The sequence below is a fragment of the Ascidiella aspersa genome, chromosome 1, assembly GCF_963924565.1.
Source record: "Ascidiella aspersa chromosome 1, kaAscAspe10.2, whole genome shotgun sequence".
NCBI lineage: Eukaryota > Metazoa > Chordata > Ascidiacea > Phlebobranchia > Ascidiidae > Ascidiella > Ascidiella aspersa.
Genome location: NC_139447.1, coordinates 26,114,434 through 26,140,427, shown reverse-complemented (window position 1 = coordinate 26,140,427; position 25,994 = coordinate 26,114,434). Strand labels below are relative to the sequence as shown.

Below are 25,994 nucleotides of genomic sequence, written 5' to 3'. Positions count from 1 at the left end.
AAATTGTTTCTTGCATATTATTTAGGCTACTAATCACGCTGACAACATACCGTTTAATCTGTCACGATAGATTAACCTAACAATATGTGAAGCGCGGATATAGTTTCATAATATCATTGTACTGTATATAGGCTACCTCGTTTCTAAAAACAATTTGTAAATATATTTTAGGGCGTAAGACGAAAATCATTTTTTCTTGAGTAGCCTACTAATTGTATTGCATTTACTGGGCCACTCACATTGTTACGCGCACTTTTGCTCTGCTAACCTATGCCTCTCAACTGGGAAAAAGATGCCAAAAGAACAACAAAATGTGAAACTTTTTAAAAACCTACAACTACATGTCCACCAAAAAACAAGAAAAATAGCTATAAGCTTAAGTGAAAGTTTTTAATGATTTACCGAGAACAACGCTTACTTTTATAGTGTCACACTGACACCTGTGTCCTGTGGTTATTACGTGCTATATGCGCAAACAAGTTTGTACGTTTAACATTTTATCGTAGATGATGTCTCAGCTTCTAAATTATCTGGGTTTTGGGAGTTTATAACGCTTTTAAAGCAACGCGTTATTGGGCCAATTTCCAAATAGGATCACAGCAGGAATGGACCACCCGATCCGTTAGAAATCAGTGCATTTCTAAGCAAAAAGGTCTACGACAATCAGGGCATCCAATGGCAGAAAAGTCTCGACTTTTAGACCTTGAGGTCCTGGCAATGCACTGATTTGGACCTTTAGGTAAACTCCCGGCGAAGATAAATTAAAAATATTCATTAAAAGTTCAGAAAGAATAACAAAAAATGTGAGATAGGATTAATAACACTTGACCCACCTAAACCCTAACGCTAACCCGAATCCTAACCCAAATAATGTGCGTTATTTTAATAATTCTTTAAATGCTGGGGAAAAAAGCCCAAACTGGGATGGTTTCTCGTCCATTGTATTTAAGATTATTACGTCACAAATTGAGGTATTGGGGCCTGAAGCGTTATAATTATTAAATTATCGCACATTATTTGGGTTAGGGCGCTGGTTAGCGTTTGGGTTTGGTTGGGTCAAGTATTGTTAAGCTTAATCTTCTTATGCACATTTGTCAATGCAAATTAGTGCGTTATCCAAGACCTTAAAGTCTAAAAGTCGGACTTTTTGATCCTTTGAATGCACTGATTGTCGTAGACCTTTTTGCTTAGAACTGCACTGATTTCTGACGGATGGGGTGAATGGACATTAACGCATTGCTTCTATTCGCACATCGCACTGACATATTTGTTTTCTGCTTGGGCACGCTTCAAATTAATGGACTAGCAAACTAAACCAACCAATTGTCCGCGTGGATGCTTCAGCTATACGTTAGCATCTAAGTAAAAGCATTATAGATAAAATAAAGCTAACAATTCCTTTGGATTTTGGCATTTCCTCCCTCTATTAGCTCATTTCCACAACTTCTTTGACTTCTGGGAAATTTTTTTCTACAAATAGGCCTATATAAAAGAACTCCATGTAACTTACAGACAACTGTAGCTAAAACGGATTTGTATTATTGCTAATTAATCTGCAGTACCGGTAGGTTCCAAACAAAATGTGACACTTGGAAGTCTGCAATATTTAAAATTGCATCCCACGCATGGACCGCAATATCAAAGCGAGATTAGTCGGAACGGTCAGCATCGTACAGTTTTGCGCTGTGTGGACAGGTGTCCTTATATCGTACTAGGCACTTGTTTTTTCTCGACTGTTCTATCTAGCAAAATAAATTCTAACCGTTAAAATACATCTACAAGAACAGACAACCAATGTATTAGCTCCTTGATGTAACTGTTTCGGTTGTATTTAGAAACGATATAAGTTTTCAGTCTTAAATTAAGTTGTAACGACTAACAACTAGTTTATTTAGTAATGTTATGCCTGAAAAATTACCGAAACGCTCCTTCGACAATTGTTTGATCGGTAGCTGAAGAACCCATCAAGCTACTGACCGTACTAGCTTTTGGGGTAAATGTATTTTAAAACAGGAAAAAATACAAGTTCAAAAGTAGTTTTAAATGTCTGTATGTTTTGCAATGTGGGATGCCTGCCCGAAAATCGACTTGACCAGTTGATTCCGTGATTCGTGAGTCCATGAGCTCTGATCGCGCGGCGTCATGAAGCTCACGAGCTTCGGGTGTATGTGATACCTTAAGATAAGCAAGAATATATATCAACATACAAGCCTGCCAGAGTAGACTTTAGGAGAATCTAAACTATATAGCTTTGCCAACAACTTTCTTTTATTAACTAAGCAAAGCACCGCACGGCCAGCCACAAGCAGTGAAAAACAATATAAAAAAACATTATACAAAAATAGTCCAATTTTCCAAATTCGAACAGGCACTCTTAAACGGGTAAACTTAGTTTAGTCTTCAGGGTTGTATAAACCATAAAAACACAATTGTCTATCATGACAAGTAGGCGTAAATCACTGCGAAACATATTCACACCAAACAGTGCCATGAAAGGTGAAAGTGATGTCGCACACATATGACTCGTTAGTTTTTCACAGAAATTGGGCACAGACTGATGGTGCGCAAGAAAGTGAGAACCATCAACTGCACAAGCCCGAAAAACTAACTCAAGGAAATGTGCTTAAAAATAACTAGAAAGGACATTTCAACAGTCAAAATAAAACGCTTATCATAGTCGAGAATACAACAAAAAAATAGGTATAGAGTCATTTTCGTTTGAGAATAAATTGGTAGTACACTGAGCGTATTGTGCCTACTTTAATATTTACAACACTGACACTAAACGTGAAGACAAATTATACTGGCATGACTAATTTTGAAGCAAAAATTTCTTGATCACCACATTGCAACGGTATAATTTAGGCTAAACACGTAAAAGTAGAATTAACTTCGGTTAAAAGAATAAATCGGAAACTATAGATTTAAATAGGACATTTATGCTAATCATGACTTTAGTGTGTAAGATCAAAAAAAACTGCGTAAAATTCACCAAAAACTTTTTGTTCTTTTTCACCAGGCCATTACGCCATAGCCTTAAATATATTTAGACTAAATTTCATTTTTTAGTTGCATATTTGTGCATCGAGCGATAACTCCAGGTTTCCTAAGATTGCTCGTTTTAGACATAGGTTATGACGGTACATCTCTGAAATTTTTCATTCGTTTCAATAATAAAGATTCCATACCTTCACCTCTGCTTCATAGTGAACATTTTATTAAAAAAAGTATAGAGTTGTATATGCATTGTTTGATTAGGACAGAAAATACCAAATGTAAGGAAAATGCGCCGAATTTACATTGCTTGGCGTGCGGGATCGGGCCAGCGGACCGTTTGTGCCCAGGTCTGACAGAGTGGCTTTAAGAAAATTAGCTTCAAGTGTCTTTGACTTTAGATTATAGGTATACTTATGTGGCAAAAAGAATGTAACTTAAGACCTAGCAGCTGCTGGAAGACCACATGTTGGAACCACTAGTCTAAAATTTGGCTGATATCCCAAACTAAAGAACATACCGAACTTTTCTTCCTTTGCTTGCTTTGGTGTCAACTACTTTTTTAACCTTCGTCCGTAAACGCTGGAGCTTTAACCATTGCCTGTAAAAAAATAATCAGTTTTTTTAAACATCATAAATAATCTCAAAAAATAATAAGGCATTACCTGGTCATTTCCACACTGTCGGTGGTATTTGAAGATACAGATGCCTTTTGTTCAATAAACTGCCTTAAAAGTTGCTGATAGAAATCATCATCGTCAAATATTTCCTTGTCAATGTGTTTCAGGTGAGCATTGTGAACAACCTGTAGGAAAAATGTCAGCTAATGTAAAAAACATTGCACGTCTTAACAAAAAAAAAAAAAAAAGTAAATCAATTTTTTTTTTCTATATTGAAAAGCACAGGCAACATTTTTCCAGCAGGCCAAAACCAAACTTAGAAAGGTCTCTGCAGACCCTTAAATTTTTAACTCTGTAGACCAGTGATTCTCAACCTTTTTTAGAGCCAGAGCAGCATTTCAAACCTAAGGTTTGCAAGGAGCCGCATTAAAACAACAGTAGGCACATAATTAAAAAAACATTAAAATAGCAACAAGAAAACAACAAATATACATTACGCTAGCCTAGGCTAACTAATTAACAATTTTTGCCATAGCTTTGCCTATTGCCATGGCTTGTCGATCAGGACTAAATATATTGTGACGTAACAAACCACAAAATTATTTTAAAGAGCCGGACGGAAGTAACCCGGTAAGATTAGTACTTCGTACTGCGGATCCTTGCTGATCAAATTTATTCACTTTTGGTTTCTCTTACTTCCTTTGTTGCAATTCTGCTACTGCTAACTAATTTTTCACTCCGTTAGTGAGAGCCGCAAAATGTACAGTTGAGAGCCGCATGCGGCTCTGAGAGCCGCGGTTGAAAATCACTGGTGTAGACTTTTTATAACAACCGCAAGAACTGTTAATGAGGGATAAAACCAGTGTATTTTGTAATTTATACTCGATGGAGGAATAACATTTGCGCAAAGCTCAAAACTTGCTTTTGGGTAGTTGAAATAGCAAAATAATATGAGAAATGGCTTCATGTAATATTTAAATTGCGGCACCACTCATAGCACTTGCAAAAGTGCTTTACCATAATGTCAAAAATAATTGAACTGAACCAATGCTTATAAACTAAACACAATGTAGAAAAATCTCATTTAAATTAATTTTACTCTATTTAAGTAAGTTGTACACAAAAGAGTTGCAACAAAAATCTTAGAAAAGCAAAAATCTTATTCCCAAAAAACCTCAAATATCTCTGGGCAGTGTGAACGCTTCCACATTTCTGGGCACCACCGCACACAAAGTGGAAATCATTGTTGTAGAAGGTAACAACTGTAACCTGCTATAAAAGCAACAAATAAAATATGCCTGAACACCTCACCTCTTCCGTTTTACCATTTTCTTCCATTTTGTCATTGCATCCAAGGACTCTATACTTTGATCGGCGCAACTGTGTTCTTTCAAGCAGCCTGGTACGATCCATAAGGATGTGCTCTATTTGAGCAACAGTTGGCCGTTCAAATGTTGAAAAGGACTGTATAAATTCAAGCAAGGTTAAATACGATAAAAATTACTGGTAATAGGAGAAATTGAACACATAACAGCATCAAAACTTGCTGAGGCTTTTTTACCAAACTACCCAAAAAATATGAATTCAGCACAACATTATTACCTTATTATTTATATTTGAAGATGACAGGCGGGTTTTGTCATACCAATAGTTCAAAGTTTTGTTTCTATGACTCTTCACAGTTTCTTTTACATCATCAGAGTCGCATCTAAATCGGTAGAAACGAGAAATATAACAAAAGTGAATTAAGTAATATCATAAATGCACCAGTGTACATGCTTGTGGTTCAAACATACTTAGTTTTTCCCTTTATCAAGCCTGAGGTGTCTTTGTTCTGCTTAAGAAGCAAAAGCTGCAGCTCAACCAGTGTAGTCATTAGATTTAGAACGGAGTTGGATGCTGTTTGTGTTGTAGCTGTCAGATCCCTTCCACCCTATTAATGTGGAGACAATTTTTTAGTCAGTAGAAGTACAACAGTAACTAATAGGCTTGAATAAAACAATTTTAATAAAACACAATTACCATATCAGCAAATGTTGTATAGGTTTCAGGTTGGGGAAGTTGATTTACTGCTGTCATCAACTTCTGCAAACGAATTCTCATTTCGAGCATTGTTTCCCAAAGCTCTGTTGTAAAAAAAAATATATATAATTAAGCTTAAACAGTATAAAAGATTTGCAGTTACTCTCTAAAGATACCAACGGTAAGACCAAGGCAAGTTGGCAAAGTGAATTTAAAAGTTATTGTCTCATAATGGACAAACAGACTTGGACAACTGGATTTATTTTAGGTTTTTTAAATTAGATTAGAATTAAAATTTGAGCTAAATTAGATTAGAATTTAAATTAGGTCGTTTTTGAGTTTTCTGAAATTAAATTAGAATTAGAATTACCAAATTCCTAAAAAAAAAATTTCAACTAGAATCACTTTTAATTATTTACATTCAATTCAATTTAATTGCAAAATATTCTTATAAGAATGTGTGAATGTTAAAGATGTGTGTGCTAATATTTCTGTCTCTTTATGCTTTTTAGACTGTAAAAACTACATACAAGTCGTTCCAACCAAGGAGTTTTATAATTGAAATTCAGTGTTTTAACTGAGAGACTAAAAATGCCGTTGGACAAAGTAGCATTTTTGGAAAAATCTGAATTAGATTAGAACTAGAATTAGAGCACACAATCCATTCACAAATTAGATTAAAATTAGAATTAGTCGCATTTTGCTCTAATTCAATGAATTAAAAACCTAGAATTATCTAGTTGTCCAAGTCTGGGACAAAAACATGTCACTGACTGATTTGGTTTTTGGTTGCTGTTTCCTTTGAAATCAATATAGTGGTTCCAGTTTTAGATTTTTTGAAGAGAGAAGGGGCAAACTGTTCATTTTCTTCATCACTTTCTCCCATTGCATCATCAGAATTAATTTCCTCGTCAAACATCTATAAAAAATATTTTAAGAGTACTGGGTTTACACCTAATGATGCAGTTTTACAACACAGTATGAAATAAATCACTATTTATAAGTATGTTGAACCAAAAGAGGGCATTAAAATATTAAGACAGTATATAATTAAAAAATATTATTATTAGAATTTCTAGATAAAATAATATTTTTTGAAACACCAACCTGTTCATTATTTGTATCACTGTTATCTTCATTGCTGGACAGAGCACTGTCGCTTTCATAGCTAAAAAAGATAGCTTCTTTCATGTGAAATTTTAAATGCTTGTAATATAATACAAGAATCTTTATCAAAAAAGTCCAACAACTATACATCAAAATTTCCCATCCGAAATGGCCCAACTATTCATGAAAAAGGTCAGACCATCAAAAGACCAATGGCCAAACTCCTACTCATGCCATCAAAACTATTTACAAACAGTTTAAGGCAATTTTTGTAGTTGATTTTATAGGGCAAACAATATACTATTTATTTATTCTTCTTTTTAACTAATTATCTTAGCAACACATGAAAAAATTCCCTTTATTTCCTAAAGCAAAAGATTGTCATATACTTTACATACGATTGAAACCGTGAAACTTACTCATTCCCGAAGTCCTCATTTATTATTTTTTCATCCTCAAGGTCTTTTCTTGACATAATTTTGCCGTCATATTTCGGATCATCATCATCATGCAATTTCCGTAGTCTGCTTATGCTTGAAGAAATGATGTTGTCAGCATCAAGAGCAGTTTTGTCCACTAGGGTTGCCCTCGTCTCTATTTAAGTTGTAGTAGATGTTTACATATATTTTTCACATAATAAATTATGGTGCTATACAAACAAAAATTCTTATTTAAAGGCAGCAACCTACATGAAGCAATGTTTTATTGCATTTACATGAAGCAATAATTATTTTACACATCTCAGAAACATATATACACATACAACAGACTAGTGTTGGGGAATTTTTTTATTTGATTGAATTTCAAGTTATAAAGTTAAACCACTGCATGTCTTTGAAAACTCCCAAACTCCCGCGTACATTCTTAAGGTAAGGGTTGGTTAAAAAATTTTAGGATTTCTTAAGATGTGGCTGCTGTCAGATAATCGGTTAAATAAAACTCCTCAACCGTTTTATTTTTTATCTTTTACTTTTAAACCCTCTTTGTCCAACTAAGTTACGCAGAAAAACCATTGAGCGCTGGTATGCCTATTATTATAAAATCGTATTTATGCCTATTACGGCAAAATACGATTTTAGCTTGTAATGGACTAGTCTTTGACTATTGATGGTTGAGGAACTTTAAAGCTTACCTTCAGTAATGTCATCCTCAGGGTCGAAAGAAGGAACTGGATTGCTTAGTTTGGCTAATTCTTCGGCGAACGACATACAGACAGGTATACTTTTTGCTATGTTTTGGAATAGACAACAAGAACTGCACGTGGTATGTAATTGAACTGATATCTATGAACGGGTGTAAAAATCCTAAAACAAGAATATATGTGAATATGTAATATAATTAACATACGTAAACAATGCACAAAATATATTAGCCTAATTTTAAAGTAAAAATCAAATCAAATCGTACCAACCGCTTTAATTTTTCTACAACAACTATGAAAATGCAATATATAAGTAACTTTTATGAAAACTTTTTTTGTGTTTTAAACTTAACATACGCCCTTTTATGTCATTCATTAGGTTTTGAAACGCAAAACAATTGATAATAAATTAAATTGAAGGACAATAGTTATAGGTGCGATACTTGATACTGATAATTACATGGTTCTGTTCGTACGAGGTTTATGTTCTACCTCTTCGCAGGCATGTTTTTGATTTTGCAGTTGAGCCAATAATATTAAATTTTACTGTCGTAAGAGTGTTTTGTTCATTTTTTAAGGGTGAAGACAAATTAATTTTGTTTACATAACAAATTAGCACGAATCGATACAATTTTACAACTTTAATTGACGTGGTTTCATAAATGGCTTTTGTGTTTGGCCCATCCACCATCTGAGTTGAACGTATGTAACGAAACCGGGTCCGATGTAGTTATATTTTACACCATGTGCTATGTACTCAAAGAGTTCTAACTTTTGACCTTCCACGGTTAGGCAGATTACAGGAAAATCATACTAAAACATAGAAACCTACAATACACTTTCAGACTTTTAACTCTTGCCGGAGTTTTTAACTAGTTGGATTTGATCCCGCCTATAGTTATTCTTAGTAGTGCCTGCGGCCATATTTTTTGTAAAATGACCATACAATTTTTTTAGCTGCCTAAACTTGAATCTAATTGCAGTCCGCAAAACATCCCCCATTTGCACCACAGTGCCTTTACACCAAAGTTGGCGCATTTTGTGAAAAATCCCTGCGGTCAGCCACGAAAAGTTCTCAAATGCGGAAAACTATGGTTTTAAGTACAGTATTTCATTTTGCTGTAAAAATAGTACGAATATTGCTATTACAGCCGCACATTTTAGTTGCAAATTCAAATTATGGAATGTAGTATACTCTAAACCAAACTACTATACAATTTTTTTAATATATTATCATAATGATGCTTTTTTTTTAGAATTTTGAAACAAATGTATAATGGCATATCATGACCGTGGAAACTACGGACATGGCAGGTATTTTAAAGACTTGCACTTAAGTCATTTTTTCTAATAATTTGATTCAAAATAGACTTGTTTTAAAAAAACTTATCACTTAAATTAATCTTTAGTGTTTCAATTACAATTAGTTTTTTCAATGGCCTATTTACCTTCATTTTAGACATGTTAAGTTGGGCACTATTAATTCAGTTTTGGTATTCGCTAAGCAAAATATTGTCAGAAATAGAATGAATTAACTAATTTTACTAGTATAACGTTTAATTTGGATGCCAATGACTTGACTTGAAGTTTCCTTTCTGTGGCATTGACTTGAACTGATACTTGACTTGTTATTTATTAAAAGTGACTTGACTTCAGATTCAAGGTATTGTTTAAAGACTTTACTGGAACTGCAATTAATAAGTGTTTTGTATGAAATTTTAAGGGCTGTAAATTATTTCTATTTAGGAATGTTATATTTATTAAGGTCAACCCTATGGTTTATGTAGATAAACATAGCACTGAATTACTGTAGTTGTACTTTGCAAATTAAAAGCAAAGCAAATTACGAAACTATGAATCACTGTACCTTTCTCAGCTGTAAACCATCTAATTCTTCTTATAGAGAATTTTGTTAGGAATAATTTCTGTAGCATGGAATGTTTTGTAAATTATATTAATTTAATGGTGAAAATAACGGCCCAAATAGACATAAAAAACGACATGCTTTATTGTTCAAACGAAACGTTATACTGTCCTACTATTGTTTCTTTGCTTGTAAATATATTGTAAGTCGTAGTTGCTATGCACCTGTTTCGTTAGACGCACACTCGCAGGTTGCTTACACCTCGCTTCTGTGCACCTTTTTATCTATCGTTTTTGTGACGCTTGTTTCGCACCTTTTTATCATTCCTTTGTGCGACTAAAGTGTATATAAACGGCTGTAACTGATGTGGCCTTCATATCACTGATGATGGCATGAGCATTTGCCGAAACGTTTGAACAATAAAGCATGTCGCTTTTTATGTCTATTTGGGCCGTTATTTTCACCATTAAACTTATGAACAGATCCGTATATAGTGTTCCAAAAAAATATATTAATTTAATTCTAGTCAATCATTTAGCAATGGAAACTAGGGTTAAATATTCACCGACAGCTGCATAAACTGTCTATTTATCTATATACACATAAATTATAATTATACATGTTTGTAATAAATTTATGTTTTGTGATTTCAGACAAGGTGGTGGTGGTGGTGGTTATCGCTCGCGTGGTGGAGGAAGGCCCGCTGAACTTCCAACTGAGGAACCTTTCACATGCTTTGTAGGAAATCTGCCTATTGAGACAATCCAGGGCGACATTGACGCAATATTCAGAGATCAAAAGGTATGGAATAATAAAGTTTGTTGATTTCTATGCCACGATATATTTACCACCCTACACCACAGCTCAGTTTCTATTTGCTTTGTTATTTCTTATTAATATACTCTACTTTTTAGTACCACTAGGGCTAGGCACTAACTGTGTTTGTTTATTGATTGTAAACAATATCTGTCTAAACCTGTTGATAGCATTAAAATTCAAGCAATTGAATCAGTGGTTCTTAAAGTATGAGGATGTTAAAAGTACAAAATTACATCCTTAGGTTTGAATCCAAATTGTCTGCTGTTTATATCAGGGTAATTGGAACCAATAACTTTCTTGTTGCACAGTATAAGGTAGTGTCTAATTGTACATATGCGATGGCAAGTTTGGATAAGGGCTCCTTACAATCAAGTGTTGTTGTCGAGTGACTAACATGTAATGCCAGTCTCATAGTTCGCAATTCTCTTAAAACATTAGGTTGCAAAAGTAACATTTCATCATAAAACAGACTGGCCTTGGACAAACTGCGCCATAGCAGTGTTTCCCAACATCTGGGTCATGTCCCCACTCAAGGTCAGCTTTAGGCCAATATTCAGTGAGTTTATGGGCAGCATAGTTATCATATTGGTTATGAATTACTGGCAGTAGTAACTTTGTATTAATATTAATTAAGCACAATATTTAACTGCATAATTAATCACGTTTATCGTAAAGTTGAACTGAAACACAATACTGTTTAATAAAAAAGACTGAATTGCTGAAGATTCTATTGTGTTGCTATAGGCAAAATATTAAGTTTTGGCAACAGCCTTGTATTTGTTTCTTTTTTTTTTATAGTTATGTTATTACAATTTACAAAACTACTTCAAATGACAATTTTTAGAATGTTAAACACTGGATAGCTGGGTAGAATATTTTTTTAATACAATATTATTTATATATGACAATAATCAAATTTATTTTAATTTTTTAGATCAGAAATGTACGAATGGTCAGAGACAAAGAAACTGACAAATTTAAAGGTAAGGGGACTTGTTCTTATCGTCTGAGAGAGTTGTTGGTAAAGTTATGTTTATTTTTCTATATCATTAGCCATACTATTTGTTACTTGCAGGTTTCTGCTATGTAGAGTTTGATGACCTGGATTCTCTGCAACAGGCTCTGGAATATGATGGAGCGGTAATGAAATCTTCTTGTAGGACATTTTTTTTATTCAGAAGCTAGTATTGAAAAAAACGTGCTTCAAAAAGCAAGTAGCTTTGTCAATCAAATACTCTCAGTTTTTAAATGCAGTCTGTATTTTGAGCCAGAATTATATGCGATGGTGGGCTACGTAATTGCTAAACTGATATGTTTTAATTGTTATGCTGTCATCGCCTCATGCCAGTTTGCAAGTAAAAGTTAATTTATTGTAAAAATAACATATAGGTTAAATAAAAGCAAAACACATTAGCTGCATATGTACCCCATATAACTTAATATTTTGCTTCAGTAATATTACAACCATTTTATTGCAGCAATTTGAGGACCGCAACTTGAGGGTGAATGTTGCACAAAATCGGAGGGGCAGAGGAGGTGGCAGAGGAGGGAGAGGTGGATTTGGCGGTAAGTGTTCTATATCCCTTACCTTGGTATTTTGCATTTCAGGGTATTTAAAAGAAGTAATGAAAAAATATCTATATTTACTACTACATGACAAATATGTTGCATCTTGTCTTTAGAAACATCGTTTTTATTTTTGATCTCCATTCTCGATATAGTATTACTGTGTGGTTGACGAATAAACATACGTTTGTTGTTTAGCCATAGGTTCTGTGAAAAAAAAAAAAGCTATTAAAACAACCAACATTCTAAACACATTTTGGTTAAGCTCCAAGAGGTGGCCATCAGGATTTTGAGGGTGGGCCACGCGGCGGTGGCGGCTACAGCCGGGGTCGTGGACGTGGAGGCTACAATGACGGTGGTGGCTACCAGCCGTATGAAGGGCGCCACGGCGGTGGTGGCGGCGGCGGCGGCGGCTACCCAGATCGTGGTGGTTTTGGTGGAGGCGGCGGTCAGGACTTCGGGCACAATCGTGGTTATGGCGGCAGGGACAGAGAGTATGGAGGAAGGGAGCGTTACCAGCAGCGGGAGCCAGAATTCAGGGAACCAAGCAATGGTGACTAAACCTTATTTTCTCTGCGTTAACACTTTCTCGCCTTTTTACCCTTACGATGCACCCTGCGCTTTCATGTCTGCAAAATACCTAAGTACGTATTGCGCGGTCTGTTTGGTGGCCTATTGTTTTGAAACCAAGCCTGGCAAACATGAACGTATTGTGCTCATGACCGTAGCCTCTACAATATACATATTAAAGTTTAGCGACACAGGGAGTTATCTCTGCTATTAAATCATCCCTAAAGGTTAGATACAGTAGTCGTGGTAAATTACGCCGTATTCTCTTTTATTTAATGCGTGCGTACAGTCCCTCACAGTTAATAAAAACAGGGTAGCTTAAATTGTTGCAGCGATTTAAGAAAAGTACGAAAACAAGTCGATAATAGTATGCATTATCCTTGCACTTCTACAGAGGATTCAGCCAACAGGCCGCGTCTCAAGCTACAGCCGCGCACGAAAGGTCTTCCCGTGAACTCAGTGGCCAACCCGAGCTCGGCGATATTCGGTGGCGCGCGCCCCCGGGAGGAAATCATGGCCGAAAAGGGCCTCGACGACATCGAGAAGCAAGTTGAGGAAAAACTTACCATTCAAGAACGCGAGGTCCAAGCGGAGGAGCAGCGAATGGAGGCACAGCTGGAGTAAGACTAAGTAAGCTCCGAAAGACTTGTACTTTAAAGAAGTGAGCCGGAATGGGCGCCGGGCTCCTTCCCCTGACGTTGTTGCGCAACCCTGGTGCTTTTGCGTTACCACCTCGCGTAGTGCTGCCATAAACTACCGCCATCTTGTATTTTTCGCCGCCCGTTGTTTCGATGATTCTCGCTGTTTTTTTTCCTGCCGAAGCCCAATCCTTCCCTCGTGCGAAGGGCTCCATGTGTTCCGGTGTTGTCGCAAGTAACTGCCTACGACAAAACTGAGTTTTTGACTTGGTTGTTTTGTAGCCTGCGGTTACTGTATTGTTTCAATTGTAGACGGTTGTAGAAAAGTCCCGATTTTGTCATTTGACGAAAATTTTTGCGTATTTTTAACTCTATTGTTTGTCAAAATTAAATTTATCTGACTTTTTTGGTGTTTTGGCATGTCTTTACAAAAGCTGCTTTACTACAGGATAAAAGGGTTTGTAGTAGCAGTTTTAAAAAGTTAAATAAACTAAACTGAACTTGCAGTTGCAGTGTCTCAATTTTACTGCTGACTTGCAGTTAATATTTGCGTTACTGTTTGATTTTCTACTTTGCGCCAACTATAAATGATTACCAATGAAACTGTTGATTTTCTATTCTGCAATGGTATGCGTGGTGGATTTTAACAGTACATCAGGAGTCTTGATTGACGACAAAACAAGCCTGATATTTTCTCAACCGCTGTGTGTGATGTGGGTAACATACGAATTTGTGTTTCTGGTGTAACTTGCTCGTTTGTCGTTGGCGACAGTCAGCCTTATACAAAGCGTTTTGCCGTTTGTCGCTGCGCTTGTAATGGATTTTATAAAAGAGTTGCTAAAATACCATTGAAACCTGTTCTCCGTCGAACTCTTCGGCACCGTACCCAATCTGTCTGATTAAGCTTTGTCAGCATTTTGATAATCCCTGAGATATATTTAATTGACACATAAACGTTTGCGCTTTTTAGGAGCGTTCGGTTTTGCTCCGCTTAAGTTGTAGAAGTTGCACAAAGTGTGAACTTTAACTCTGATTGGCTTGCCGAGGTCGTTTTACATTATCTTCATCTCATGATTTCAAATAACTGACATATGGTCTGAAATTGCTGTATGGTTAATAGGACGTTCGGAATGAATTCGTGTTAATCTGCTACAATGTGTCTCTCGGTGTTCCTCGAATAATTGGTTTTGAAAGTAAATGCGCCACTGTTACGGCGTCGAAATCGCTGCCATTTTTATTTGCTAACAAGAAACAGTTGTTAAACCTTAAAGGACATCTTGTCTGAACAGCTTCTCTTAAAACGTTGATTATGTTTGTAACAGCATTTAAAGGACATGTTTGCAACAACCTCCAAGGAAGAAGTCCAAGCTTGTCTCCTTATCCATTTGAAATAATGTTCGGATAATATTTTTTAAATTTTGTAATAAGGACTGCTAATTAGACAACTATCACTATTTAAACTCGAACATCCGTCGACGGATAAAGCACCCCTTCATTTATTTTACATTCCGGATATTCGCAATGCAGTTTAAAAGAATAAACAAAATGTGAGTTAAGATAAAGTATTGGTTTGCTTGATATGAAATCCCGTTGAGAGATTTGAAGTTTAAGAATAGCAGGTTGTGGGCAAACCAGTCCCGAGGTCAACAGTCACATTTCTTCCGTCGTGTCAAAACATAAATATGGCAGAAATAAATACTAACACTTTTATTCCTTACTCACAGCCTACATACTTTTTTCAGCTAGGTTTATTTTTAGTAACCACGAGTAGAACAATTAATCTTGTTATTTAGTAATGAGCGTTCTTAAAAATAAAGTCAGCAAGTAGGTATGTCACGATGAAAGTAACGGAATTCGAGTCTATGCACATTAAAATATAGTGTACAAACGCATATAGCACGAAAAATGCGTTTATTCGGTTTAATCAACAAAGATAAAAAATACGACATTGAGCAAATCATTAAATTTTAACACTTCCATATAGCCTAATGGCACGAAAAAATGCAAATTTATGTTAATTTGGCTGGAATAGATTTTTAGGTGTAGTAAAACTGTAGGTCAAACAGAGACATAGCCTATTCCTTCGGGTTTCTGTCAACCATTAAAACACACGAAAACTACATTTTCGGAAAATATAGTTTTTGAATTGATATAATGCCTGGCAGCAATAGAATATTAATAAAAATAAACTTTTGTAAAGATTAAGTGTGTTCGAGGGACATTGCTACTTAGGATCTATCCATTACCAACTATATTGAGTAGCCTAGATATATTAACTCGAAGCGCTATTTACACTGGGGATATGTTACACAAATGTCATCAAATTGTCGACGCCGCCAAAATTTAATGACTTAACAAAAAAATATTGGATCTGAGTAGTAACATGCAAATGTGCAATAAGCATCCTAAAAACACATAAACTGAATGAAAAGTCCCATACCACGGCTTGGCCACCTGCGTAATTAACGGTGTGCCTTTGGCAGATATTTCAGTGGGCATATTACGAGTTTAGTATTGAACAACAGTAGGGGAAGTGCGAGACCAATGGAACGGATTTGCATTTTCGGTAATATCTTTCGAAATACAACTCAAAAACACTCGCGGTTATTTTCTTCGGAAAGATTACAGCTATGGGTACCTACATAAAATAATTTAAATCTGACATATCCTTGTAAGTTTTTTTTTAAATATAAAAAACGTAACTTTTTGTTCCATCGGTCCCACCCCACAGGACCTATGGAGCACCCCATGGGACCTATGGAACAGAGCATCACTGCATCTATAAACACTGCGCTGAGTATTCCTGAAGTACATAGCCTAACTACTCAGTTTATGGTGTAGAAATAGTGGCACAAGAAAATTTATTTTAAGAAATAAAATAAAAACACATGGAAACAAGCCCAAAATGCCAAAATGATATTTTTTTTTATTTCTAGTAGAATTTGTAACCCGGGTTTATTATATCAATTGTTTTTCTTTTTTAGGAGAACATATCTGCAAATATAATAATAGTCAAATATGCGATTTCGTCGAGTCCCGAGTCTGACTCTGACTTTACAGCCTATATTCCGCCAATTTACGTAACTAAATACGGTGGATATTCAGCTATCCACTCATAGGGATGTCATACAATACATCCACTCACAATAAATGGTTCGAAAATATCCACCATATGCTATTCCCCTATTACAAACTGAAATTGACGGCAATATCAGCTTTTGGTATTGCGCATGCGCACGTCGGACTACGGACGGGTAGTTTTACGTGGTCTTACTCGACTTCAGAGTCCGACTCCTTCGAGTCCGGAGTCCGACTCCGCAACCCTGGTCCTCAGTGAACAACCCCTTACTAGATGTTCTTGTCTTAAAAGTTTATATACCACCATCCTTTAAATCTAGGATTAAGATCACAAAATTATCGAGAGACCAATGGAACAGACTGTTCCAAAGGTCCTCTAATCGCCATTTTTAATAAAAACACTCCTGGCTAGCCAGTACTCTGAATACAATTAATTAAACTTACTTTCAACATGTACCTAGATATCCCCTCTCTCCACAAAAAAATATTCACTGCTTTACAATTACCTAAAGACTCTCAAAACACCTTACGAATATCAAGCTAAAAAGTACATTTTTCACCTAGAAAAGTGAAAAATTGGAATAAATCAACCATTTCCAAAAGCACACTGTAGAACTTTTTGGACAAAGCTCTGTACACAAAATCTCATTTCCACAACCAAAATTTTATTTAGTTCGGCCAACAGGGGGCGCAAAATGCCAGTGTTCCAATGGTTCCCATGTTCCATAGGTCCCGCACTTCCCCTACATGTTTTCCCTCAGAAGTCAAATAAAAACATACTACCCGGTGGAACTTTGTTACGTTTTATTTATAGTTAAAAAGAACTTGAAAACATATTCTAAAAAACTCGCTACAAAGGAGATACCAAACTGCAAACGCACATTTTCTTTCGAAATGCAGTTTTTGATTTTATTTTACTGCGACACGACATCATTTGAGAATCAATCCATTGTGTTGGATTTGTTTTTATAAATATATACGAGTGGTAAGGCTAACGTACCGAGTTATTTATTGCCGCATTTGTCAATTAGAAATGGAACTATCAAACGTCAAACAAATCTTTCGTCGTTGATTTGATATTATCACGACAGTCGAGCCACAAACTCCACAAAGTATCCGAGAAAACTACGGACAAGCTCAAAATATTTGTTTGGAAAGCCAATTATATTTTTGCTATTCCTAAATCGGTTTCACATTGTCATTGGCTGCGTAAAACGATTTCACATTATCATTCTTCACCAGTGTGTCTGCAGATGCTGGACACTCAATGAAAAAACACGAAATTAAACGCGGCCGTAAAACGTGTTTCATTCGTTATCATTTGCTAGCAGATCATCATTTTTTTTCAATTTCACATACATATATAACATTGTAAATTGGCCTTTTATAGGTAATACCGAAACCTGGAACACAATCAGATGACAGCAAACGACGATTTTTCGAAAACATTAGTGTTGTATTTACACGAAAAGCACTTGAGCACAAAGACAAGGGCAGCCGTTATTAATAAAAAGTAGAGCAACGCCGTAGAAAGTGTGATACTTTCGCATAAAATCAATATAGATGCACGCGAATTGCGACGAACGTTGACGAAACATGAAACGCTAACAACACTGCTCTAAGGATATAGTAAAACTACGCTAATTTGTAAATAATCGATTGATAGTTTTCCAAGCTCCTGTTGTTTTGCGCACATCAAGACGTAAACTTAATATTTTGGTACTTAATATATATTTTTTAAGTCTTGAATGTAAAGCAACAGTGAACTGTGAAGCATGGCTGACAAAACAAAACTATACCGGCAATAACACCTATAGTACTATTTTCGATATCGTGGAGCAACAATGTTCGATAAAGCTTATATACATTATAAATACAGGCAGTGGTATAAATCAGCTGATGTCACAAAATCGTTTTTATTTTTTCAGTTGAAATAAAACTCTGGTTAAGAAGCAATTAAGATTGGCGAAAGTGTGAAGAGTCGGGAGGCCAAAGGCAGTACGAATTAGTATAAGAAGTTGACATAACCACAGGACAGAACAATAAAATATCGAAACGATTAAAAACACAGAGTAGCTTTGCCAATATTATTTCGCCCCGAACACATAGGCTTGTGGTATGGACAAAAGCACTTTCCACTAGTGCCATACATTCTTGAAGTAATGCGAGTGTAATTCAATGTTTCTTGTAAGTAAAATCAGAAAGGGTATCTTTAAAAACAAAAGTGCCGACGAAAGATAAAAACGATGTGTTTCTGTCGGAATAATTTTAAAACTAAAACACTCAAATTTTAAGTCTGGCTCATTTATGCCACGCTCAAAAAAGTCACAAATTCATTTAGCAAATCGTGGTAACCATTAACTGGGTCAATATTAAAAAAAAAATAATTAAAAAGTTGACAGCCTTTCACCATCGTTGCAGAACAGCTGTAACGAAACAAGAAATACTGCGGAGTCGATTAAAGAGCTTATTCACGCACCACCGTAGGTAAAAGCCAAAAACTTGCTTAAAGTTACTTAAGACCGAGCGTAGTCCCCGATAGCGCTGCTTCTAACGGCGCGATTTTCCTTCGCGTTCGAATTAATTTCGGCGGCGAAATCACAATAGGGTGTTCCCCTCACCTCAGGCAAAGGCATGGACTCGGCGGATTGGGTCGAAGCGGTGTTGGAAGACACAACTGTGGTGCTCAGGCCCCGAATAAAGGTTGTGTCGAGGTCGTGCTTGCCGCCACAGGCCGGGGCGCTCTTTACCGAGGCGGGTCCGGGTTTTCCCCGGGGCGTTCCGGCGCCGGGTGTTGCTCGGTTCTTTTCCACGAGGGCACGTTTCGCGGCGGGAACTCGCGGCTTTTGGGCGGATCCGGGCTGGTGGGCGCGCAGACGCGAGGATACCGGTGGTTTACCTGCGCATAAAGTCGACGTTTAATTTATTAGCAAAGGGTCAGACGCGCAATAGTTTGTTTGCCCAGAACTTTACAGAGACGTGTAATGCTATTCCCGTTGTCAACATATTAGAAACAAAAACTCTGCTAGTCAATGCAGTGGGTCAGAATCGCATGTTACTTGCGTGTCCTTATATGACGCCATGCGTGGATTCACCTGGCGAAAGGTAAGTTGCTGCTGCAGTTCTATTGGCTGGCGCGACCGTGGTGGCCTGGCTTCTCCACGTGCTGTCCATCGGACCCCTTTTGGGCTTCTTTGCAGAACTGGTGGGCGTCTTGAGAATGGTTGTAGTGCCAATGAAACGACGTTTGGTCGGGGTTTTCGGATTAGTTCCAAACGCCATCTCCGAGTGCAACTCCTAAAAGGAAAATAATTAAATACGCATGTCTAAAGACTTAAACGAAGAACACTCAAATATTTTCAGCACGCAAATATTAAAAAAAAATACTTAGATATAAACTTCTCAATTAAAAAAACTAATAGAGGATATCCTATTGTGCTTCGGTCTTAGTCAGTGCTTGGGAACCAGCGTGTTAAGCTCATGAGACTTTTCATAAGTACCGTTAAACCAGCAAATAAAGATTAAGGAAGGTATAGAAAACATAAAGCCTCTTTTGTGTTCAAAACATAAAGCATTACGACGTCCTCTTGCTCTCAGCTACCTTAGATATGTGCTCATTATTTCATTGGCGTTCCAGGTATAGTTGTGATAATATAGTTATACATTTAACCTTGGTAAAGTGATGCAAGTGAAAAAAAAATGGAAATCACAGGTCTACATCACTACATTTACAAAAAAAAAACTTGGAAAGCATATATTTTCGCTACCAGATATAAGCAAAGTAATCTTGCCTGTTGTTTCTTGTCGTGCCTCATTTGTTTCTCGGTCTCTTTGCGCCTTTCGCAAGCTTCCCACTGAGAGTGGACATAGTCGGCAAAGCGTATTCCTTCCACAAGAAATGGCCGACCTTTTTTCTCCTCCCACCTAGCGCAGATAATTTGGTCATTAGTTGTGCATTTGTTCCCAACTTGGGATTTGCTAAAGGTCGTACAGGAAGTCGTTCTGTGCCAATTGTTTTGCGAAAAAGGGACATGGAAACACAAACAATCGGTATCAGTCCAAAAAGGTGATATTATCCAATCTCTAATAATAGCATCATTATTCTATCACAAAAAAATCAACCTTATATTTATTTTGGTGTTAATTGTTAATAACAATTTGTTATATTCCGTTTTTTTATGTTTGTATTGTTTGTTTTTGTTTTTTGTTTTCTAGAGACTAATGCTGGTATTATTGGCAAAATATATATTTCTCTTTAACATATAACAAAATGAGTGACTCTTAAACTGTTCCAAAACATATTATTCAAAATACGCATTTTATTGAAACAAAAAACAAGGGCTTTATTTATGCAAATTAAAACTTGTAACTCACACTTCAATTGCAGCGAAAAGTTCCTCCTCAATCCTGGGCAGCTGCTTGTGGATCCTCTTCCGTTCTTTTTCCTCCTGAAGGAGGTTGCCACCTCTGTTTGAGAACCTGTTAATGTCGTGGGCCTTCGCCTCCAGCTCAAGCATTCGCTGGAAGAGTTTCTGCCACTTGTTAACATTGGCAAACATGTCCTGGTGCTCCTCGAAATAGGCCTTGATTGTTAAAAGAGCAAGTGTAATAATTCGGGGAACAAAGGGCAAAACAAAAATATTTTATCTATTTACCAATGCTTCTTTGTTTAATTAACTGATTAACTTAACAATTTTTGTGAAAAAAATTGCAAAAAAACCCTATTCACATTTAAAAAAAAAAGTAAATTTAAAAAAATGAATTTAACTTGGTAATTTAAGTTTACATATAGAACAGCTTATGTTTTTTATTGTAATTTTTAAAATCATTCATACATGCATTTTTGCCAGCTCCTCTTCGTGTTCTTCGAATAACATTTCTGTGTAGTTTTCGTCTGAAGCAGCGGCAAACTCGTGCCTTTGCTCAGCACTAAAGAAGCATTTGTCCCAGAGTATAGCGATTTCAGAGCGAGCCTTTTCAGTAAGCCCTTGTAGACTAGCCAACTTGTCAGCTTCTAGTTTGTCAAGAACCTTCATTGAAATATATTTAATCACACATGTGGCTGTACTGTGAAAAATAAATATTTCTAAAGAGACTAGATCTACTTAAATTTGCGAGCAAAAATAAAACAATAAATTCATTTGTGACAATAAAAGTTTCATTTTATTTGCTGTTTTAAAATTTAAAACTTAAAAAATCGCTTACTTTTCGGAGAGCAGATAAGTGACCAGGTTTAATTCCATTGCATTTTGACTTCACTTTGTTTCGTTCATCTTGGTCAACTTCCAAACGTTCCCATAGTGATGTTATTCTACTCCATAGATTCTGTACCAACGCTTCGGCCTCACTTTTCTGTTTGTTCAAGTTGAGACGGAGATCTTCCAGTTCCTCCATCTTGCCAGTTGAAAGCGCGAAGGAATCAAGCTCATCGGTTACCAAGTCCTGCAATGCAACATTAAATATTATGCTGACATAATTTAAAAGTTTAAGTAACTATTGCTGTATTGTATTGTGCTGAGAATGTACCTACTACCTAGTAATAAAAAACTAAAGATAAATCAATCACTTTTTTGGACTGATTCCGATCTTCCGATTTTTAATGTTTTTGCCAACCCATTCCGATTTTTTTTTATATAGCCAGAATTTATTCAAAATTTAAATTAATTGAAAAGAAAATTTCAGTTTATCTACCAATATTTACTATACTAATATATTGCATATTAACTTGGCATAATGCTAACAAAAAATTGCAAAACATTTGACCGATATTTCAATTTTAAAAGTTCTATCTCTATAAAATACCTTGAAACTAAACTTACAACAAAAACAGCATAAAGTGTATCATTACAGACTACAGTGTAATTTAGTAGTGATTTTTGGTGCAAGACACTTTAAACCAGGGCTACAGATTAGGCTTAGTTAACAGTCCCACTTCCCTTAAAAAATTAAACCAGTGATCTGCTCTGGCCAAATGTGAGTCGTTGAGCCAGAGGCATCTCCCTTCATTTTACCAATTAACTAACTAAAATACAGTGACATTTAGTCAATTGATTTGCACACAATACATGGTTGGAAAATATTCAACCCTATGCTATTCCACCTTTACAGGGCAGTTACTTTCAAAAATTTGGAAACTGTGCATGCACATGTCGGACTCTGGTAGTCTTACTTGAGTCCTAAGTCTAACTCTAGCAAATTAACAGACTCCGTTGAGTCCCAAGTTCGACTATGCAGCACTGATTAAAAAAGTTTTTTTTTTAACCTTTATTTCAGAGTCAAAAAGATTCGTGGACTGATGCACCTTTTCCAAAGTCATGAAATCTAAACACACTCCTATACAAGTTGATGGCAATTTCTTTTCAGAAACAAAAATTTCATAAAACATACTTTTCTAATTGTGCATGGCTGCATGCCAAAATAGTTTTCATATATTGGCATTCAAATCTGACTAACCTGTGCAAAAGAGGTGTTTGGGATCAAGTCCAATTCATCATACATACAAACAATGTCTGCTTTTTTTGAACAAAACAACTCCTTGCGCCTTTCTTTTTCCGTTTTTAATGTTTCAATGTGGTCCTTTAAAACAAATTAATTAGTAGGCAATTAAATCTTATGTGAATAAAACATGACCGAAAAGCATATATTATTTTGAACTAGGTTTGTTTACCACTTTATACTAATTGTAATGGACTGGTATTATTGCCAAAAAACAATCTTGATTTTTTATTAACTGTAATTTTTTTTCAATGGTTAGAATGCTAAAGTTTTATAATTACTTTCAATTGTTCCAGTTGTTCATCACTTGGAATAGAACCACTTGGAATGTAGCATGGTGTTGTGCAGAGTTGATCACATAACTCTTGTTCAACAGATTTAAGTGATGCCAATTCACACATTCTGTCGCGTTTAAGTTTGTTAAGTCGGTTAGCTTGTACTCTGCAAAAACAACGTTCTTACATTTAATTTCTTGCTGTCATATGGTATGAAAACAAAAAAGCCTTTAAACAAAGGCACTTCATAAAACCACACTAGATTCAGCTTCGAGGTAAGGGGCACAGATCACAGTCACTGTGAAACCCATTGATTGTAATTTAAGATTTCCAATTTTCTTTCGAAACTAAATGGTAGGAGTAACTTAAACCAAATACATATACATGCACAATATACATATTTGTAACATCAAATAATTGTCATCAAACTGATTTTGGTTGGTCTTTCCTGCTCTAATGTTTTTACAGACAAATTAAAAAACATCCAAGAATGTTATTATCCAGGTGTATTACAGATAATAATAGCATAGATAAAATAACTTAATTGATCTGTTTAAATAACTTATTTTTAAGAATATTTTTAAAGACTGTTTTTTAACCTCAAATCTTTCTCTCTTTGCATGATGGTCAATCGTTCAGGTGGTTCGTATGTAGGCAATGAAAGTTTAGAGGTTAAGTCATCAACTTCCACAGTGTATCGTTCAATCTTTTCCAACATATTTTTTTTCAGGTTGAGCTCTTCAGATACCATCTCAGAAAGCAGGTTTCGAATGTGCATGATTACTGTACTCCCTCGACTCTCAACCTGAACACATTCATTGATAATAATTTATAGTTCAATTTGGTATACTTGATAATCTAAGAAGTAAAAAACTTAACCGTAAAATTACCTGCTCATCTGGGATTCCAATTTCATCCCAAATTTCCCTAAGTTCTTGCATTGTGGTGCAAAACTCTCTCTGTATATCCATTTGTATTATTTCACTTTTTCGTGGCATACTTAGTTATTTTGACGGTTAAACTATGTACCTAATGTGTAAGATTTCACTCCTAAATTGTCTCTCATCTCCAACATAAAACTGCAAACAATTAAAATATAAATGTAAACAATGCCTAAAACATTGCATTAAGAAATAATCTGTTTGGAAAAAGAGCAAATTTTTGATAAAGCTTTATGTAAAGCTAAATTTACATTTTATAATTACATGGGTAAATTACAACACCTTCTAAAGATGGTTTTCAATGACTGATGCAAATAAAATTATGACAGGCTACACAGTGCTAGATTAACAGTTTAGTCTGTACTTTTATAAGTGGCAGATTAAAATTAATCGTGAATTTATTTCTTGTTAAGTCATATAAAGAACAAAATCTACACAATCGCAAATTAAATATATGTTCAATGCTGTTTCAACATTTATGTCTAAAAATGTATTGTTCACAAGTGTTACAATAAGTTTGCTAACAGCTCAATTTATGCAATAGCTGAACATAGTTTTATAATATTCACATATTTAAGCTGGGCAGCTTGTAGTTTTCGAAAACTAAAAAAAAAATAACCCCTATATACAATGAAACATATGTACACACATATATGTGTGCATTAAAAAAATTAAAATTAAAAATTTTGAATATTGCACAGGGGTATGATATGGGTACAATATGCATGGATCTGTTTTATTTGCCACAAAATGAGTGGCTGCGGCTTAGAGTGATTTATCCAGTGTAACAGGTTAACTTTCAATTGTGTGACCGAATCTTCTATACATTGAAGTCATTATGCAATAATGTCCATGATAGGTGAAGCCTATAGATACTACATTAAAGCCAATAAATAATACATTATTAATAGAGTCTTTAAAATCTTAGGAAAAAGGCTATTTGCCCATCAACACAGTATATCTATAGTCCAAACTTGAAGTAAAGTACACAATCCATTTAACATATATTGAAGGATAAGTCGGCTACCAAAGTTCGAAATTAAAAGCTCTAAAAACGTTACATGGCTAATGAATTAGTTTGCAACTCAGTAAAGTACCCTATTATGTTACACAGGAGTTTAAACTGTAGCGTTCGAAGAAGAATTCAATTATGTTCAGCTCCTGTTAGGTACACACCTTTAGGTCAACCCATGAATAACACATAATGGTTACTGAAAACCAGGGGTCGGCAACCCCTGGCATGTGGCACGCAAGATCATTTTGCATGGCACGCCAATTGATTTAACGCTCACGTTATATCACCTTAAGAAAGTGCAACCATTACATCACTACCACATCATTAACATTACTAATACATCACTAACACTAGCGCGAACTAAATGGTTGCACACATTGCCAGTTTGTGTCACAAATAAGTGTCTTAATGTATTTAATATTATTTTTTGTGGGCATACTTGTTGTTTACCAACAGTTTGTATTATGTCACAATGCCCCAAATGTGGCGTAACGTTTACTACATTAAAGCAGGACATTCTAAATCAGTGGTTCTCAACCGCCGGTTAGCCAAATATATTACGAATTTACATCTCAATTGCAAAAAGCAAGATGTTAAGGCGGCTTGTCCATGAAATTTAGAACTTAGCCAGTTCCGTAATTTGCAGCATTGTGATGTAACATAGAGTTAACAGTCTACTTTGGACTTCATCTTACGTCACAATGCTGCAAGTGTTGCTATTTAAAAGTAGGCTACAACTGGTTTAAATCCTAAACTTCAAGGTTTAGAACCACTGTTCTACATTAAAAGTAAGCACGTGTGTTTTTGTGCAACTGAGAAACAAACAAAAAGCAAAACTGATAGTTAACA

At 35.6% G+C, this 25,994-nt stretch overlaps 3 protein-coding genes across 3 annotated transcripts; 1 reads left to right on the top strand and 2 right to left on the bottom strand.

Moving 5' to 3' along the window:
* Positions 1-1,805: 1,805 nt before the first annotated feature.
* On the bottom strand, positions 1,806-7,965 carry LOC146168569 (protein AATF-like). The gene is made up of 11 exons (XM_083389187.1): positions 7,876-7,965; positions 7,163-7,337; positions 6,744-6,804; positions 6,411-6,555; positions 5,637-5,740; positions 5,411-5,547; positions 5,217-5,322; positions 4,926-5,078; positions 3,660-3,799; positions 3,515-3,595; positions 1,806-2,175 (listed from the first exon to the last, which is right to left on the bottom strand). Exons 1-11 carry the CDS (start codon positions 7,949-7,951, stop codon positions 2,040-2,042), a joined length of 1,314 nt encoding a protein of 437 aa, XP_083245313.1. The 5' UTR covers positions 7,952-7,965; the 3' UTR covers positions 1,806-2,039.
* A 969-nt stretch (positions 7,966-8,934) lies between these two features.
* LOC146168568 (eukaryotic translation initiation factor 4H-like) lies at positions 8,935-14,848 on the top strand. Its single transcript, XM_083384292.1, has 7 exons — positions 8,935-9,198; positions 10,402-10,549; positions 11,502-11,550; positions 11,643-11,707; positions 12,046-12,133; positions 12,399-12,686; positions 13,098-14,848. Exons 1-7 carry the CDS (start codon positions 9,161-9,163, stop codon positions 13,325-13,327), a joined length of 906 nt encoding a protein of 301 aa, XP_083240418.1. The 5' UTR covers positions 8,935-9,160; the 3' UTR covers positions 13,328-14,848.
* A 3,032-nt stretch (positions 14,849-17,880) lies between these two features.
* Positions 17,881-24,245, bottom strand: LOC146168567 (protein regulator of cytokinesis 1-like). Its single transcript, XM_083388978.1, has 10 exons — positions 24,080-24,245; positions 23,789-23,994; positions 23,196-23,355; positions 22,873-22,995; positions 21,625-21,861; positions 21,255-21,449; positions 20,794-21,002; positions 20,211-20,343; positions 19,515-19,716; positions 17,881-19,318 (listed from the first exon to the last, which is right to left on the bottom strand). Exons 1-10 carry the CDS (start codon positions 24,185-24,187, stop codon positions 18,936-18,938), a joined length of 1,956 nt encoding a protein of 651 aa, XP_083245104.1. The 5' UTR covers positions 24,188-24,245; the 3' UTR covers positions 17,881-18,935.
* Positions 24,246-25,994: the final 1,749 nt, after the last annotated feature.